The sequence below is a fragment of the Budorcas taxicolor genome, chromosome 7 (genome assembly GCF_023091745.1).
Source record: "Budorcas taxicolor isolate Tak-1 chromosome 7, Takin1.1, whole genome shotgun sequence".
Lineage (NCBI taxonomy): Eukaryota > Metazoa > Chordata > Mammalia > Artiodactyla > Bovidae > Budorcas > Budorcas taxicolor.
The window spans coordinates 45519861-45539132 of NC_068916.1; the positions used below are offsets into that span (position 1 = coordinate 45519861).

The window sequence follows — 19272 nt, forward strand, 5'->3', positions numbered from 1 at the left end:
TATCCGACCTGCATCTTAGACGCCCGCAGGCCCGAGAACACTTGCTGCTTGTGCTGGATCCTAAAAGGATGCTTGGTGTCACAGGTAGAGACTTCTTGTAAAACGACACTTCCAAGGAAGTCTTGTAAAATTATAGTTTTCTAAGTTACCTAGTTATCTTAATATTGCATAATCTGTGTTTGACCTCAGCTGTCGACATTCATCCTTAAAACAGGGATAAGACGATTCATAAGAACATTTCTTGAACACCTCTTATATGCTTAAATTTTTTTTCTTCAACTCATAGTGAGCCTCTTTAAAAAATTCCCTTTCTACACGTCAAAACTCGTTCAAGGCCCTCTTTGAAAAGGCAAATAATTCAAAGGGCTCCACCACAAAATATAGTGACATACAAGGCACCCCACCTCCCAGAATCTTAATTGCCTAAGAACTAGACATGGGGTTCGGATCGAGTGACAGCCTCCAATGAATAAAAAGAATACCACTGGAAGTGCCCAGGCAGTGCTGTTTTCGTTACGGCTTTCATTTTCCTGTTTAAAAAAAAAAAAAAAAAAAAAGCGTAAGAGGCCAAATCTCACTTTGCTTTTAAATAAGAGAAGGCGTCATTATTATCCAATAAATTCTAGTCCAGTTGGTCTTACCCCAACATGCACATTAAAAATCACACCTAGAGAGCTTGTTAAAAGGCCCCACCCCCAGAGATCCTGATTTAAATGAGTTAGGGTAAAGAAATTGATATTTTAAAACATTCCTAAGTGTTTCTATGTTGCGACAGCTTATTTTGAGAGACGGAGGGGAAAGAAATGTGGTCATGGTTTTTGCTTATCACCATAAAAATATTCAAATTTGTCTTTCCTTTTGAAAAGTTATTCAACTATGTTATATTTTCTATGAGTATCATAGTAAATCTTATACTGGACTCAGACTTGTAAAGCACATGTATTAAATATTTGTTGTTGACTTATAGTGTTGTCAAGGATCAAAGCATGAATCAGAGTCCCTGCTCTCAGTGAGCTCACAATCTAGAGCAACTGAGTCTACACTATAAATTATAGCCTTAAAACTATCCTTTCTACAACTAGGTTATGACAGGGTTGGTAACCAGGACAACGTATGATTCTTGCTTATACAATAAAGCTCTCGGACTTTAATGATACTTACTTGATTTGATCGAAAGCATTACTTCATTCTGGAAAACCATGAACTGTAGATTTCCAAAACAACTATAATTGCTAAACAAATGACACGACAGATTAAAAAAAAAAATTTAGCATTTCACTGTAGGTAACCCTAACAGTATGTCTCCATCCTTAGCTATAGGGATTGCTATGGCAAAAAAATGAAAATAAGAAAATAACTTTTTGACTTAGAGAATTACATTTGTCGGTGGGTATCTATCAAGTATTAGATCTGGCTAACTTGACTACCAAGGCATTTAATAAAAGCAAGAGAAAGAATTCAGGGATTGAAGAAAGAGAGGTACCAGAAAAGTAGGGGAAATTAACCCTTTATAGTTCAATGAAAGTATGCCCAATGCCATATTCCTCATTCTGTCTTACTGTAACACCTTGGGTTGAGGAATCACCCAAATGGACTTAAAGAGCTCAGGGTTCAGCCAAAAAAAAGTCTTTTAGAACAGAATTGGAGGCGATAGAGGAAGGGAACTCAATGACTAGAAATAATGTCAGAATTCCAACGGCCAATATCTCTGAGCCCCGGTGGGGGACGTTTCAGGCCATTAACTTACTAGTGTTGAAAATCTGAAAAAAATTACTCAGGCTAGATATACAACCCCTATCCACGTCTGCATGATCTCTCCCCGACATGTGAGTCAAACTTTTAGGTTTGGCAACTAGTCACCTACACTCTCTTTATACACACTCTCTATGATCAAACCTGCACATTTCTTGACAAATACAATGGTACCCCACTGTAGACCAATCCAAGGACTCTGACACAAAGCCTCAAATAAGAGCAGACTCATAAAGGATAAACAAAATTCCGTAATCTGTGGGGATTGTAAACAAACATTAAACAATCTGCACATCGTTCTTTCATCTCTGCCCAGCATCGCCAACCCTGGAAACACACTGCAATGCTCATACAGTAATATTTGGTGGCCCTAAGGAAGCATTTCAGGGGATTTCGCTTTGTATGGGCCTCTGCATTCAGCTGAGGAAAACGGAGGTCCCTTCACTTTTCCTCAGATGCCCGATTTGATAAGCCATTGAGCCAACCAGAGGGGAGTTTTAAATCCAAATTATTTGGGGCTCTATTTTAAAGATTTAAGAAGCAAAACAAACTACTGCTTCCGACACAATCTCATCAATAGCTGTCCATAGGACAAAATGGAGAAAAAACATAAAAGTGCATACCAGCCCTCAGCCCATAAATTTAACTACCGGGCTGAAAGACGGCTGAAAGGTAGATCCAGGAGACGCCCTCACGTGATCCGTCCTAGTGGCGTCATAGGGACACGTGGTTCTAGATACTTCGTCCCCTCCCCCTCGGAGGTGGATTGTTGACAACGCCGCCGGCAGTCACGTGATCTTACGTCATCCTACCTCCTTTCCCTGAAATCTCTGGCCCCGGATGCGTCCCTCTCTCCCCACCCGGCTGAGCCTAAACTAGTGAAAGAGGGGGAGACGGGTTGGTGTTGTTTCAGTTTCGGTACTTCTTAATCACAACCTCCAGTCTGAACATAAGGAACAGTAATTGGTCAATTCGTTCAAGGAGACAGAAGGGATAAGGTCCCTGCTGAAGGGCCCCCGTAACTAGCTCTCCTACGTCCCATTCCCTTCTCCCCCACCCCTCACTGCATGGTACCGGCGGAGGGCGGAGGGATCTGGAGGCGGCGGAGGGAGACGTCATTGCAGGGTTGTTTGTGCAACCTCGGCAGCGGCGGCGGTGACCCACAGTGATTCGGCCGCCGCGCCGAGGGGTGGGGGGGCTGCGCGGGACTCTTTTCTTTCAGACTGACCGCGGGGCTGCTGGGGAGCATGTCGACCCCGGCCCGGAGGAGGCTTATGCGGGATTTCAAGCGGTAAGGGCCTTCATTTTCGCCTGAATGACGACTCCTCCCCGAAGCTCCGGGGCTAGGGTGGGGATCCGGGACACCTTCCCCTCTTAACCCTAAGAGGGCTGCTCTGGGCCCAGGGGGACAGACGGAAGCCCAGTTCCAGCCCCGCTTTAGCACTCTCTTCTCCTTGGTTGTTCACTTGTCCTACGTAAGAAATTTTGATACTTCCTCACCACCACCCTACCCCCACAAAAAAGTAAAAAGATGGCTATGGTCTGTCCTACGATTCCCTGCTGCCCACTGCGGCCAGTTGCCTGATACCTCGCCCTAGCTTTCAAATCTCATCCTTCGCCTCTGCACCCTGCGGTGCCTCTTCTCTCTGCCCTAAGAGCGAGCCCTTGCAGAAGCCTTTCCACCGCTAGCTACACCAGTCAGCTTTGTTCGATGGCCTTGCCGTCTTCTCCGACTGCCAGGGTTGGGGCCAACCCCCGCCTCCCTCCCCATTCTTTCTGCAGTGAGGGTGGGGTCTGATGCGCGAGGGCCGGAGGTTGTTAACCCATCCTCCGAAACCCGACTCTTCCCCCCCAACCCCTCCCCGCCCGCCTGAAAGGACCTTGAGAACTGGCTTAGAGGGCTGCGATTCGGGCTGGCAAACCCGGCTGCCAGTGCTTTCTGGAACTCAGCTCTGTGGCCTGGTGTATAAAGACCTATCTATAGCCTCCAAAGTCTGGAAAAATGCCTTTCTGGAGGCTGGGGCTAAGCTGATACTCCCTGAGCCTCCTTTGTAAAATAGGGTTTTGTTAGATGTTAGGGTTGATGAGGAGGAAGTGACTTTTTTCCCCCCAGTTGTTTTACTTTGAATGCTTACAGGTACGGAGAAGAAAATAACCAAGAAAACTTAGCGTTACGCTCCCGTGCGCATTTATAAGTGTTTTTCTAGGGAGACCTGCCCTGCTCGAGAGAAAAAATCCAGTGTAAAAACTTGGATTGGCTTATCAGGAAGTAACCTCTCAACTTCATTGTAAACCTTTAAATGAGGCACTTGGAAGCCATTGTTTGGGGCTTTGCCCAGTTTGGCCTTGAGTGTATTGGTAACTTAGCCTTTATCTTTGGTGGGCGATATCACGCAGCGTATCTTCCAAGGATTCTTCTTTTCGTCATGGCCTGTACTGCTTGAGGTTGACTAAAAGCCATTTTGGGGGGACTGATTCCAAGAATCATACCACATGACGATGTGTTTATGTGTGTGTGTGTGTGTGTGTATATATATATATATTTAGTGTCGCGTTTACTTTATTTTTTTCCTGAGATGACAGTTTTAAAAGGAGATACTCCTTTTTGTGCAAAACTCGGTTTCTACAGCTTGAAACCATAGATTTCAGGTTAGCTCCCATGAGTGAAATTCCAGTAATAAAATTTCGAGGTTCCTGGCCTTTGGTACCCTGGTTTCTCATTGCAGTTCTCTGCTTAATTCTGAGTTGTGTGCTTGGCACCTTCGGTAGTTTTCCAAGGGTCTTCTTTTGCAAGAGTTTGTAACAGGTGTTGGAAGGTAGCTCTGTATATGGGCGCATGATCTGAGAGGTAAAATGCAGTATTGGTGCAGAGCTTTTAAAATAGGGACTGAGGGAAAACCTAGCCAGAGCTTTGCTTACTCTAAAAGCTGCTGCTAACGCAAATGGAATAAAGTAGTTCTACTGCCCAAAACTAGTTTGCTGATTAAACTGGATGCAAGTGTTTTTCAGTCATTTAATGTTTACACTGAGGTGGGGTCTTTATATTTTGTTTGCGGGGGGAGTTTTTTTGGTGGCCATGTTGCCCAAGGAGCTTTGGTTAGGACTCACACAGCCTTTGTATGTTTACAGTAGCAAAATTGATAGTTGAGTAAATAGTGTTTTTTTACACTTGAGGTTTATCCTTTGTTGTTATTGTTAAAAGTAGTTCTTGAACAGATATCTTAACCTTGGTTATATTTGAAGAGGGATGACTCCCAAGCCATTTAAAGTGGTATGGTTTATTCCAGCTCAGCACAACAAGAAAATGGATTTAGTTTGTTTCTCAAAGTAGATGGTTGAAAGATGTTTGACTGGCCTTCTTAGTGGCCTTAATGTTCAACTTTTAAAATTTCTATTCTGGATTTCTAGATTGCAAGAGGACCCACCTGTGGGTGTCAGTGGCGCACCATCTGAAAACAACATCATGCAGTGGAATGCAGTTATATTTGGGTGAGTTGAAAGAAATAACAAATGGTAGGTATGGTGATTCTTTTAAGAAAATTGAATGTATAACAGCTAGGAAAGGAAGCTTTCCTAGGGATGAGGGATCTTACAGAAACTGTAAGATTAAAAAAAAATTCTGATAGAGTTTTGGCAGTCACATAAAATTTGATTTTATAATCAGTGGGTTTTATTTGATAAAAATATCATTTGAGACTACAGGAGAATGATAAGTTAGTTTGTACAAAATGTGCCAAGCAAATGCTTAGTATGCATTCTACTAGAACTGTAAAAAGAGTAGGAACCAAAAATGTTGATAACTTCCACCATAGTAAGAATTTACATTAAAAATGTTTCACAGCTTAATGTGAAATAACTGTATGGAGCCTTTCAAGGTGCAGTCTTATATTTTACATATAGTATATATTGCATGTAGGCGTATTTGTATAAGAGCGTTATTTCTTCATGCTCTTTCTTTGGTTTTCCTGAACTGAATTTTATCTTCTTTCACTCTTTAAAAAAATTTTATTTTCTTTATTATTTTTTGCTGTGTGTGGACTCTTGCTAGTTACAGTGCCCTGACTTCTCATTGCAGTGGCTTCTCTTGCTGCAGAGCGAGGCCTTCAGGCTTCCGTAGTTGCAGCACACGGGCTCAGTAGTTGTGGCATGAGGGCCCTAGAGTGCATGGGTTTAGTAGCTGTGGCCCATGGGCTTAGCTGCTCCTCTGCTTGGGGGATCTTCCCAGACCAGGGATTGAACCTATGTCTCTTGCATTGGCAAGTGGATTCTTGACTTCTAGACCTCCAGGGAAATCTCTTTTGTTGCTCTTTTTATACTAGGGTTTTGCACTAAAACGTAAAAGGAACTCTTCTGTAAACAGAATTCTGAATTTCCGTTGACTCCATTTTAAGAGTCTACATTAAAAATTAGTGGGGAAAATGAGTGTAGTTCACCCTTCTAAAGTAAAGTAATATTAAATTCAGGGTGTTAGCATGCGTCTTTGAGATCTTGAATGTACCTTGCAAATAATAATTAAACCTTACCAACCCAGCTTTGTAAATCAATTAAAAAAACAAACTTAAAAAAAATAAACTTGAGGTTGCTGCTTAGGAAAGATGAGATAGGGATATGGTACAATGAAAAGACGTGGACAAAAGAAACTGGCATTCTTGGTGACATCAGATAAATTTAGTTGAGTTGAACAAGAGCTATTTCTCTTTTGAAAAGCAGGATACTTTGGTATCATAATTATCTTAAAGGGTATTGACTTCCATTTTATTGAAATATATATTTAAGAAAATAGGAATTTTTCTGTTAAGAATACATATATTTACAAAAGGATTGATATTTATGAACTGAATTTTTTTGTGCTAAAATTATGGCAAGTTTCTTTTGTTTTTTGTAAAACCATTCTAAAAGGAACACTTGGAAAATGAAAGTTACTATTTATGTCTTGTGTTTGTTATTGTTAGTTGCTCAGTTGTATCTGACTCTTTGTGACCCCATGGTCTATAGCCCACCAGGCTCCACTGTCTGTGCAGTTCTCCAGGCAAGAATACTGGAGTGGTTAGCCATTCCCTTCTCCAGGGACTCTTCCCAACCCAGGGATCCAACCTGGGTCTCCCGCATTGCAGGCAGATTCTTTACTGTCTGAGCCACCAAGGAAGCCCCTTTTATGTGTATATAAATAAAAATCCAGGGCTAAGGTGATATCAAATTAACAATAAATACTCCACAAATTAGCAGAATGAGCTCCTCTTTCTTTTGTTTGAGTTTATCCTCTCCACTATGAAAATCAGGAAAAAGCAGAAAGAAAAAACTTTTTTTAATCAAAAATCTTCTTGTTTTCAGACCAGAAGGGACACCCTTTGAAGATGGTAAGTCATTCTCAATATGTTTTCTATAGTATTAAGAGGTTTCTTTTAAGTAGAAAATTATAACACCAATCTATCTAGTTAAGGCTATTTTCTATTAATAATAGATCAGATTAAAACTAAATAATGCTACTGAGAATTTATAGCTTACAAAGAACTTTCTTCCCATGTCAGGTTGATCACCTTCATTGCTAGTTCTTTCTGTTACTTTTGTATTGGCTCTTGAACTGTAGGCCTATGTGGTGGGGTCTATGTTGAGAATAGTTTTAAATTTAAATGACCTCATAGCATGCTAAAGGTGTCTCTGAGGTAAACATCAGAAGAGTAATAATCATGCATTTTTCACTTTATATATGTTGATCAGTGCGCTTAATTGTGTGTAACTGCCAGTAGTTTCACTTAACAGCTATCTTTTGACACCTGTAAATAGTTAGCATTCTACAGAATCTTTTGCATCTTAAATTCAGTATTTATCCAAGAGCCAGAAAAATGGAAAACTTGTTCTAAAGTGTATTTATAGTTGAACTTATTAAATTGATTTTAACCAGATACTTAAAGTTTCCCTAATATAGTATGAATTTTTAAAATGTGTTAAATAGATTTGTCTGAGTTATCACAGTGGCTCCAGAATTAACCCATCAAGGTTATTTATACAAATAATTATTGCAGAAGTATTTTTAAGGAGAAAACCTGAATGTTCAGTAGGAGAAATGGTTAAGCAAATTATTAAACATCTAGACTGTAGAATATTATGTACCTATTAAAGAATAAGGTAGATCTGGTTGTATGTTTGAGGAGACAAAAAAGTTGCAGAACATATGTTACAATAACCACAGTTTTACTGACTAGCATACATGCAAGTGTGTGTGTGTGTAAAGGCTTGTATACCATACTGCTATCAGTGGTTACCTCTAGATGGTGGGGAGGGGTAAGGAGTTGAAGAAAGGTACTCAAGGGGTTCTGCTTTTTACTCTGTACCAAGGATACTCACGGGTGGTCCACAAGCTCTTTAAGTTTCCTGAGACCTTTTCAGGGGTTTCCTGTGATCAAAACTGTCTTCATAGCAATAGTAAGGCTTTTTTTTCCCTACCTTTTTTATTGTATTAACATAGCACTGATGGTACAAAAGCATTAGTGACTAAAACTGGCCCTAAGCAATTTAGTGCCTTGGCACATACCAAGTCAGTGGCAGCAAACTGTGCTTGGAGTCGTATTTTTCGCATTTTTTTAATAAAAGATGTCAGTTTCACTTTAAAATGTTTTGATGAAAAAGTGGGAATTACTAATATTGCTAAACTCTGACCATTGAGTATGCTGCTTTCTGATGTTCTGCTTGATGAAGTTGGAAGTATGCATACAGCACTTCCTTGCATACCAGTTTGGTGGTTGGAGGGAAAGCCATTTCTGCAGTTGAGTTGCAACTTGAATTACTGCTTTTTTCGTGGAACATTTTTACTTGAAAGAATGACTGGCAAACTTTGGTTATTTAGATTTGAGTATGTATTTGGTTGCCATATTCTTAGTGAAAGTGTTAGTTGCTCAGTCATGTCTGACTCTTGGTGACTCTGTGGACTATGGCTCGCCAGGCTCCTCTGTCCATGGAATTCTCTAGGCAGGAAAACTGGAGTGGATAGCCATTCCCTTTTCCAGGGGATCTTCTGACCCAGGGGTCAAACCTGGGTATCCCACATTGCAGGCAGATTCTTTACTATCTGAGCCACCAGGGAAGATTTTAAATTAAGTCGAGGAAAGTGACTGACAGGATTTGTTGCTGCTGATAAAATTATGGTTTCCCAATACTTTTTTCTCTGATGAGATTAGTAGATGGTATTACCGGTTGTGACTTTGTTTTTGATGATGTATATCTCTTCCTCTTTAGTCGCTAAGTCATGTCCGACTCTTGCGACCCCATGTACTGTAGCCTGCCAGGCTCCTCTGTCCTTGGTATTCTCCAAGCAAGAATACTGGAGTGGGTTGCCATTTCCTTCTCCAGGGGATCTTCCCAACCCAGAAATTAAACCTAGGTCTCCTGCATTGCAGGCAGATTCTTGACTGACTGAGCTATGAGGGAAGCCCTGGTGTATATAAATGCATATCAAATGAAATATGGCAACATTTAGATGATTTGGATAACTCGGTGAACTGGTATTTTCCAAATGGCCAATGGTTAGGAAATTATGGATGGATAAAAGATACATGCAATGTGCAATAGTCATAAGTGATGCAAAAAGTTTATATGGCTTCACATTTTATGTTGCAGCTAACCATTAAAAACTTTTACCATTTATTTTATGTAACAGCAAAAAAGAATATCTACCTTTATCTGAAAAGGCTATGAAAATATTCCTTCCTTCTTCCTTTTCATATTTGGAAGAGACCTGATTTTCTTCATGTATCTCAACCAGAACAGCATGTTGCAACAGATTGAATGCAGAGGCAGCTGAGAGAGGGCAGCTGTTTTCTATTAAGCTAATCATTTAAGAGATTTGCAGATAAACAGTGCTACACTTCTCACTAACTTGGTGGGGGAAATACAGTTATTTTCATTAAATGTTACTTAGGTTAATGTGTAATGAGTTTACAGTTGTTAAGTATTTTAAGATTTCCTTGAATAATCATTTCTAATACAACAAATATCAATAGTGGTAGCACATGGTGTGCTGGAGACAGTTTATACCAATCATGAAAATAGATTGTGTAAAAATTTGAGGAATTTTTTTTTTTTTTTTAGGGGAATTTTTACCAACCAAAAAGTTGAAATATTTTTAAATATTTTTAATTTTTGGTGGAAATGCCATAAAATGGTGTGCTGTTGCATGCATCTCTTCCCATCTTCACGTTCAGTGACTTCACATTCGAAGCTTGGTGTGATTGGGAGTAAGAGTATAAAGAGGTCCAGAGACCCCCTAAATATGAAAAAAGCAAGCTTAAAGCTGTTTCATATTTGTGTTTACCTGAAATGTTTACATTGTACATCTTGTAATGAAGGAAAACTAAAAGTAAGTGTAAAATATATATATAACATTAGGTATTAAAAATATATTAGGTTTTAAGGCTCTCTTTGCTAATGAACTATACATTTCATAGAACCTCTTAATATATCAGAACGTGAATTAAATATCACCTTTGATTTTGTTTGTATCTTTGGCCTCCCTAATCCGAAATTTCCAAACAACAAAAAATTTAAAGAGGTAGAGGTTATATATTGAATATATGAGCAATGAAAATAGAGTGTTAAATATTTTACTAAATACATGTCTTTGATCTTGGTAGACTGAAGTCATGAGTTTAGAATTTAGGTTGAGAAAGTATGTTTTTTGTTTGTTTGTTTAATTGATAAAATAAGGAGAGAAACTTGTGGAGACATCTTGAATGGTTTAAACTTGTATTGACTTCATTAGGAATAGGCTTCAACTTACTGAGTAAGCCCACAGTGGGTAATTGGAGCACCTGTCGAGCCTTCAGGTATATTTCCTCAAAAGTAAAACGTCTCTGGATAGTGAATAAACACAAAAGGAGTCCAGAATGACAAACATAAAACTATATATTAATGGTGGTTGTGTCTGCTAAATAGATTTGTAATTTGAGTTGAGAGCTCTTTGTACACTGAACAGATTGACTTTGTTACAAATACATAATTTTTTTTTTTTTAATGCCTGTCTCTTGACATCAAATAATGATTTAGGCTGACCAAAATATACCATATTGGTTTATAACCAACAGTAGACAGTTACACTAATGCTTAACTGATTCTTGACGTACTTAAATGATGGGAACAGAAGAGACTTTTTCACATTAGTGGCCATACCCTCCAGTCTGAGTCCTTTGTCATAGGATGGTTAGCCCCTCTGAAAATCATTTGACACCTCCTTCTAAGTTATAGTAAATTATCTGTAGTTATTCTAATGTGCATTTAAAAGTTTGGTAGCTAGGGCAGAATTGCCTGCCAAAAATATGACAGTGTTCTTACCAGTAGTATATGTTAAGTGCTTGTACCCCAAAATGCTTGCCAATGTTGTATATTATCAGTACATAAATAGAAGTATATTTAGTATGTTTTATATGCTAAACCAAAATTGACATTAATTTTTGTGTGGTTGTGCAAAAGCCAGCATAGGGTTGGGAATTCATTGGTGACGAGATGGAAAAGTGCTGTCATTACTGTAATTATTTTGGTTTGTTTTCTATCTAGGTACTTTTAAACTAGTAATAGAATTTTCTGAAGAATATCCAAATAAACCGCCAACTGTTAGGTTTTTATCCAAAATGTTTCATCCAAATGGTAAGTAGCATTTTTTAGCTTTTGCAAATGATAGGAGGAAGAAAGAATTGTTCCATCCTTTTAGGTGCTGCCCATGCTTTTCATCGTTAGGGCCCACCTCTCAGTGTTGCTTCCATGTCAGTGTTAACCATGCTTCTTTAGTCTGGAATCTTACCAAGGTTCCTGATTTGAGGAAAGGTTTGTTTTAATAACTTCTGATTTTTAAAAGTAATATCTATTTATTTGTCAGAATGTGAAAGATACTAAAAAGAATTTGTAGCTTAAAGTTTAGCTGTAAAACTACAAACAAATGTTCAAAATTGAGATCCTGTTATATGTAAAATTAATAAATATCCTTTTTCTTTTTTTTTTTTTGGCTGATCCGTGTGTCATGTCGGATCTTAGTTCCCTAACCAGGGATAAAACCTGTGCCCCCTGCATAGGGAGGGTGGAGTCTCAACCACTGGATCACCAGGAGGTCCTTCGGTTATTTTTGTTATCCCTCCATATTAATAGCATGGTTTCCCTTTTTTCCCCACCATGAGTGGAAAACTTCATTTAGTTAACTTCCTAGTTTACTTTAAAAAAAAAAAATCTTTATTATTAAAAGATTGATATACTATGCTATTCACCCATGTAAGTTGTACAATTTAGTGGTTTTTAGTACCTTGACTGAGTTGTACAGTCATTACCATAATCAATTTTAGAACATTTTTATCACTCTCCCCAAAAAATCCCATTCCTGTTAGCATTCACTCCCCATCCCTATCCTCCTGCCTCCCAGCCATAGGCAACCACTGGTTTATTTTCTCTATATGGGTTTGCTTATTCTGGACATTGCGTATAAGTGGAGTCATATATGTGTCATATAATGTATGTGGTCCTTTGTAATTTCTTTCAGCTGGCATAGTTTTCAGGTTCATCTCATAACACATAACTGTACTTCATTTTATTGCTGAATTATAATCCATTGTATGAATAGATTTTGTTTAGCAGTTGATGGATGTTTGGTTTCTAATTTACTTCCGTATTACTTCTCAAAAATAGTTACTACTTCAAAACTTTAAAATCATTTTGCATTTTTATGGGTTTTACAGAGGTTATGATTTTTGCTTTGAACTTGCTAAGTTTGATGTTCCTGTGGGGTACACAGTAAGCAGTTGACTGTGTTGCTTTAAAGCTGAGAGTTAAATCTGGTCTAACGCTAGCAATTGGAAATACCTAGCGCATAGATAGTAATTGAGGCCATGAATAAAGTTGCCCCTAGAGGTTGTGTAAAGGGTATAGGATGGAAGAAGACCAAGGATAGAGTCCTGAAGAATGACAGTATTAAGTGTAATTTACCTCCTCTCCCCCAAAAGGCCTTACTTCCTCCTGTTTGAATGTAGAGTGATCAGACTTGTTCTGTGAAGCTTTCCACAATTTGATAGTATTGATAACATTCGAATGCATTTATTCTTTGTCAACAGTGATTCTATTTTTGTAAATTTATTGTACACATACATAATCTGGCAAGTGGATAAAAATTTGTATTCATTGTTTGTATTCTCATAATCAAGAGGGGGAAAAATCCACTCTCAAATGTTAAACTTTTAAAATAGTAATCACTTGATTCTTATTTTTATTATGAGAGGAATGCATACTTATTGGAAAAACAAATCAAAGTACAAGTGAAGGTAAATAAGATCCTTCATAATCCTACTATTTACAGATATCTACATTTTGGCATTGAGTCTTACACGTTTTTGTGACTGCCTATACTTCAAATTAAAGTATTTGTAAATGATTCTTTAAAAGAAATGGAATGATATAAGTAATTGGAAACTTATTAATGTAATATATTAGGGTTGTCATTCTGCGTTAATTAACATATGGTAGACGTGTGTCATTTCTGGCAGCAGTAGTGGTATGTGCCATTAATGATGTACTGTTACTCATCCAGTCCCCTCACTGGGGACCACACACGGTTTCCAGTTTTTCACTTCTGTGGAGAGTATGATAGAGAATGTGCTGTAAATAAAACTTCGCATGTGCATCATTACTACTTTTAAAGTAGAATTGCTATTTCAAAAAATTAGCCCCCCCCCCCAAGAGCTTTATTTAGGAATATTTAGAAGTGTGGAATTTAAACAGATTTGCTATATGTTATGTGTTGAAAAAATTTAACTTACTCAGCCTCCTCATCAAAAGGTATGTGGTAAACAGTTGTTAGTTTGAGACTGATTTTCCTGTGAGACAGAAAGTTTTAGTCATTAACCAGTGTTCAAGGCTTCTGACTGAGCCAGGCATTCTGTTTGTGGTAAAAAAAAAAAATTACTGTTTAATTATTAGATATGACCAAGTTAACATGTAACCAATTTTAGTGTTGTCTTTGCAGTATATGCTGATGGTAGCATATGTTTAGATATCCTTCAGAATAGATGGAGTCCAACATACGACGTATCTTCTATCTTAACATCAATTCAGGTAAGCATGTGTTAGAATGCATCTTAATTTTTCAAGATTCTATGGAATATAATTGACTCTTTTAGGATCAATTTAAAGGCCAAGTGAGCAAACTAACACTTCCAACACTAAGGTTACCAGTGGCAAACCTCATACAGAATCCTCAGGATTTTCATACAACTGATGTGCTTTTTCATTAGTGATCATGTTGGATCAAATCCATGATCATTTTCCTGATAAAATTAAAGTATAAATTGTTCTCACAGATCAAGTGATATTGTTTTGTTTCTTTGGGTTTTGGGTGTTTTTTGCTGCATCTCACAGCCTTGGGGTCTTAGTTCCCCAACCAGAGATAGAACTCGTGCCCCCTGTGGTGCAAGTGCAGAGTCATAACCACTAGACCACCAGGAAATTCCCTCACCGGTCAAATATTATTCATGCCTAGAAAGCATAGCCAGAGGTGATGGAGAAAGATGAAAAAATCTTGGGGAGAGAGAAAGATAATTGTTTAGTAAAAACATAGGGACCTCAAGAAACTGCAGTGCAGAAAAGCATCATTTTGCCCCATCCAAGAAATGCTGTTTCAAAGGAAAAGAATGTAACTATCCACCAAAGCACTCTGGCAGAATATTTCAGAGTTGACCTTGAATGACAGTTTAGGAGGAAGGTTTGGGATGGAGTCAAGTTTTAGTTACATGGATTTGAAAGGAGCAGATGTGATATTTTGGTTTGTGGCCTTCAAGTTTTTTCTGTCACACTTCTGCTTTAATTTGAGTCATAAATAGTATTTTCAGTCTTCCTGTTATTAATATATTCCCTTGCTGCTAGGTGTATATGTTTTGTTGATTAAAGGAAATAAGGTATACTGCCCAACTTACTGCCAGGAATTTGCAAACCTATCACAATAATAGAATTTAACTTTGGAAAATGTTAGTTGCTGAGGTATTTTGTAGACATTGTATATTAACCAAATCAAATTGTTTAGTTCCCGTTTAATATCGCAGTATACTGAATTAATATTTATTCTTTTCCAGTTTCTTTGAAATTAGAGGTCTTAAGGCAATTGAGAGCTATCTGTTTTGAAAACTGAAGTTTTGTAGCAATAGGAAACTTCTTACTGTCTTTATCAAACTAAAGTGTTTAGGTCTGAAAATACATGAGACATACTAATTTCTTTCTTCATTAAGTAATTTCTGTTTTCTATAATTTTTGTGCTCCATATCTGACCCGTGTTAATATAAAGAAATAACTCTACATATGTGTTTTTCCTTATGTCTTTCCTTCTAGTCTCTGCTGGATGAACCGAATCCAAATAGTCCAGCCAATAGTCAGGCAGCACAGCTTTATCAGGAAAACAAACGAGAATATGAGAAAAGAGTTTCGGCCATTGTTGAACAAAGCTGGAATGATTCATAATAGACAACTGGTCTGTTAATCTTTTTCATCATTGTTGTGTATAATTTACCTCTCAGTAGAAAGGCTAACAAATTTTAAGTGCCACAGGTTTTAAGGATTCTGCAGAAAAAAAGTCCTTCAGTTTAGAACCTACAAAAGCTTGTGTATCTTGATTAATGTACTTTTTATTGCATGGTGTGAACTAAGTTATTGCTTACATAAATTTGTAATATATCCTGTTTGTATTTTTTTCCAAGTGTATAATGTTGGTGTGGAGTTTTCATGACAGAATATACACATTTTGTAAATCTGTACTTTTTTCAAATATTGAATGCCTTATTTTTGAATTCTTTAGATTTTTAAATTGGAGAAAAGCACTTAAAGTTTTTTATATATGAATATTACATGTAAAGCTGTTAAAATACATACTTCAGTGCAAGAGACTTTGTCACTTATTTCCTTATCTAAGTAGGAGGGGTTAATAAGTCTCTAGCTCTCTATCAATTGATAGTTTCATTTCCAGTTTCAAAAGAACAGATTTATATTTTATCAAGAAATTCAGATTTGATTCTGAATACCAATTATAATCTCAAACTGTATTTTAAATGTACCTTTATTAGTTTTAGTTGAGCAAGTATAACTGGTTTGATTCTGTCCAGCTCTGTATTTAGGCCACTTATTACTGTTTCTTCATGCACTACTTACTGTTAAACTGCACCCTTTGATTTCACAGTTTGCACCTCCACCATGGGGTATTGGCACCTCTACCTTGAGCAGAGAGCTTATGCAACTTACTTTGCTGCTTGATAACACTTTAAAAGATTTTTGATAATGAAGAAAGTAAAACGATCAACATTTTAAAAAAATCCATGCCCTACAATTAACAATATAAGAATTTGTTGCATTGGTTTGAACAAGGCAGATATTAGGAAGGAATCTTAGTGTAATTTAAATATTTGAAAACTGCCTTTTAATGCAATTGCCTATCTGTTTATTCTGGAAAAATGTTTTAATACCAGGGCCTGTTGAGTTGCCTTCTCTTGTGGAGATTTTTTTTTTTTTTTAATCTCCTAAATTGTATAAAAGCTGTACTGCATCTTAGTTTAGTGGATAAACTTAAAACACAGTATTTGTAGAAAGCTTAATTCAAGCTATCCTATGCCTTCAAATAGTATAGAAAATGGAAAATATACAAGTAAATTCTGTTGAACCACCTGTGTAGTCTTTCTAGTAGTTAAAACAGCTATTTCATTAACCCCAAAAGTTTCTTGTACATTCATACTAGCTTAGTTAGCTAGCAGCATCTTTTCTGTTGGAAGATGGATTTTCTTTTCTACTGCAAGACTTAGAAGGGCAATTTCTATAGCTTCTATTAAGCAGAGCTTAGGGAGGAGAAGTGCTAATGTTTCCCTTTAAAAGTTAATGCTTGGGAAATCTGGGGATAACTGTATGATCTCAGGGAACTTTTGATACAATTGAGAGTTCACTCACTGGAATTATGCCGCCCCACCAAAAAAAAGATGTATTTAAAGGTAGTTTTTCATCATATCAAATGTGTGATACTTTTATATTCAGCTCTAAAACAAATTATAGTTTCTTGAGACATTTAATCCAGTGACTGACTCTTAGATTAAATATGCAGTAGCTATGATAGTCTCCCCTCTTAATATATTAAATGCTATTTGGATAATGCTTCAAAATCTGTTTTCATCCTGAACCTGTTTCCTTTCCCCTGTTTCATTCTGTGCTTCCAGTGCAGGGGGTGCAGGTTCGGTTTCTGGTTAGGTCACTGAGGTCCCACATGCTACGAAGCACAGCCAAAAAGTAACACTAAGAAATTTCGAGTATTGCTAGATAGTTACAAGGAAATTATATCGTACTTTACAACGGATTAATAGGCTCTAATTCCTAAATTCAACACATGTGCGTAAACCTCATACCTAGTCCCCATTCCTATTGGAGAAAATTCTTAGGGATGTTCCATCTTTCAATTACTCAGGTTTTTCTCTTCAGCCTTGGAACAGATTCCTTATTTGGTTGAATACCAGGTTTACTTTTAACATTTACTATGTGAAGTTTATAGATGTATGGTATGGCAAGAGGCTAGAACTAATTTATTCATTTTGTACAAAGTTGGATTTCATGTTAACGTTTAAGTGCATTTGTGATGTGTGATTCCTCTGTAACAGTACTTCTAACACATACTGTCTGTGCAAGGCACCATCCTAAGCATTTTCATATGATCACACTTCAAACTCAAGTAATCTTATGAGCTGGGTCCTATTGTATTACAGATAAGAAAATTTAAGATACAGATCAAGTGACTTTTCTCAAGGCCACCAACCAGTATGTGATAGAGCTGCTATCTGAACCCAGGCAGTCCGGTCTTTTAGCCAGTAACTGTACTATTCCTTAAGAAATATTAAGGGATTGAGTTTAGTTTTTAAAATTGTACTGAATTTAAATATTCCTCCCAACTTGTGAAAATTCATAAGTTAGAGTTTTGTATGGATTTGTATCTATCCAGTGAAGAGGTTTTCAGCATTTTCCACCTTTTTTTAAAAATGTGCAAGTCTGAACATAGGAACACTAGTCTCTGATAGAAAGCACTTGACTTACAGACCCCATTTTTTTTCCCCTTTGTAGAAATATCCTCCAGTCTGTGCAGACACAGTCGCACACACGCCCTAAAGTTTAGAGATTCCATGAATATGAATAACTTTTGGATCGGATCTAAAAGTCCTTTCTCATGCTGGTGGAAGGCAGTGAGGAAAGCTACTGAAGGTGGCGTATCTAGCTGATAGTCTGCTGCCTGCCCGGTAAACAAGGTACCTGGCTTAATTTATTCCTTTAGTACTCTTTTAAAAGACAAGCCTGGGGCTCAAAAGTTAGGTATGAGGTATTTTGATCTCTCAGTTCTTCCAGGTTTTAAGAGGGAAAGTTTTTAGGTTTTGGTGGTGGTGATTATAATTCCTTTCTGCTGCATTCAGCATTGCCGAGTCCCAAAGGAACCTGGTATGTGGGGATTATGTATGTAAACAGAAAAGTCAATAGGTGGAAGGCTGTTAAAGGGAACTGTCCATAGGGCAGGGGCCTTGTGCAAAGATGGTAGCTCTGTCACTTCATTTACCATCTAGTTAGGGAAAAACTAAGCTATTGTCTGATAAGGGGAAATTTTAGTTATCTTGTTATCTAGTATATGATACAGAGCACAAAGATATATTAGAAACAAAATTTTGTTTTAAAGAATTGACTTTTTCCTCTATCCTTTGAAAAAATATACAGACGTGTGCTGTTCTGAGTTTCCTGTTCATAGCCTGGACTGGGCTTTCTTTCAGTTGGGCCCAAAAGCTGAATGAGATGCACCCTTTGCAAATCTTTCTTAGCTCAGCAACATTAGCTGGTTGAAATCAAGAGCTCTGGAAGGAAAGGCTCCAAGCTTCCTCTCTGGCACATGGGGAACTCAGGTTAGGAGCTTGCTTGGACTGTCAGGAACTCTGCCATTGACGTAGTGCTAAAGTTTGGCCAAAATTTACCAGTGACTTCTGGAATCATGTGTTTGGGAAGACTAAATATAGTGTGTGCTCTGCTGAGTAAAAGGAAATGATAACCTTTTAGCTAGAGAGGTCTTTATATGGTGATGGTCTTGGTTTGGTTACAAGTGTGATGCTTCTGTAGTCTTTTGGGAGGATGTTATAACTGATCTAAAGTCTTACCTGCCAGACTGGGATCTTTAATGTACCACTGGGTTAGGAATTTTGTCTAGAGGAAACCAGAGCCTCTCTCTGAAAGGATCACTCATCAGCCTCATCTGCTTTAGTTGTCATTCTTCCTAGAATGTAGGAGAGCATCTGGTGTGCTGAACGCTGCCAAAGTGCAAACGTAGCACGCTTAAGGTAGACTTCTTAATGCTGCTTCCTGTCTGAAGCCCCTCTTGTTCTTTCCCCTTTACAAAGAAGGCCTTATGCCAAGAATACTGCAGCCCACCAGCTGAATTGGACTAGCGGCACTAGAAGAATGCACTAGAAGAATGCAGATGCAGAGAGGTTTGCAGCTCTTCGGCTA

At 37.8% G+C, this 19272-nt stretch overlaps 1 protein-coding gene across 2 annotated transcripts; it reads left to right on the plus strand.

Annotated features, from left to right (window-relative positions):
- Positions 1-2883: 2883 nt before the first annotated feature.
- UBE2B (ubiquitin conjugating enzyme E2 B) lies at positions 2884-17008 on the plus strand. 2 transcript variants are annotated; one of them, XM_052642744.1, is made up of 7 exons: positions 2884-3043; positions 5161-5241; positions 7084-7109; positions 8089-8175; positions 11299-11388; positions 13745-13833; positions 15100-17008. In XM_052642744.1, exons 1-7 carry the CDS (start codon positions 3000-3002, stop codon positions 15226-15228), a joined length of 546 nt encoding a protein of 181 aa, XP_052498704.1. In that variant the 5' UTR covers positions 2884-2999; the 3' UTR covers positions 15229-17008. The 2 variants fall into 2 exon arrangements, with proteins under 2 accessions (XP_052498704.1, XP_052498705.1); XM_052642745.1 differs by lacking the exon at positions 8089-8175 and having other exon boundaries at positions 15100-17007.
- The last annotated feature ends 2264 nt before the right edge of the window (positions 17009-19272 follow it).

Bases quoted from the DNA above. Each gene is read 5' to 3' on its own strand.
- UBE2B (XM_052642744.1), top strand. From the start codon at position 3,000: ATGTCGACCCCGGCCCGGAGGAGGCTTATGCGGGATTTCAAGCG. The intron at 7,110-8,088 runs GTAAGTCATTCT...CTCTGTACCAAG, and splicing joins AGGGACACCCTTTGAAGATG to GATACTCACGGGTGGTCCAC. The intron at 8,176-11,298 runs GTAAGGCTTTTT...TTTTCTATCTAG, and splicing joins AAACTGTCTTCATAGCAATA to GTACTTTTAAACTAGTAATA.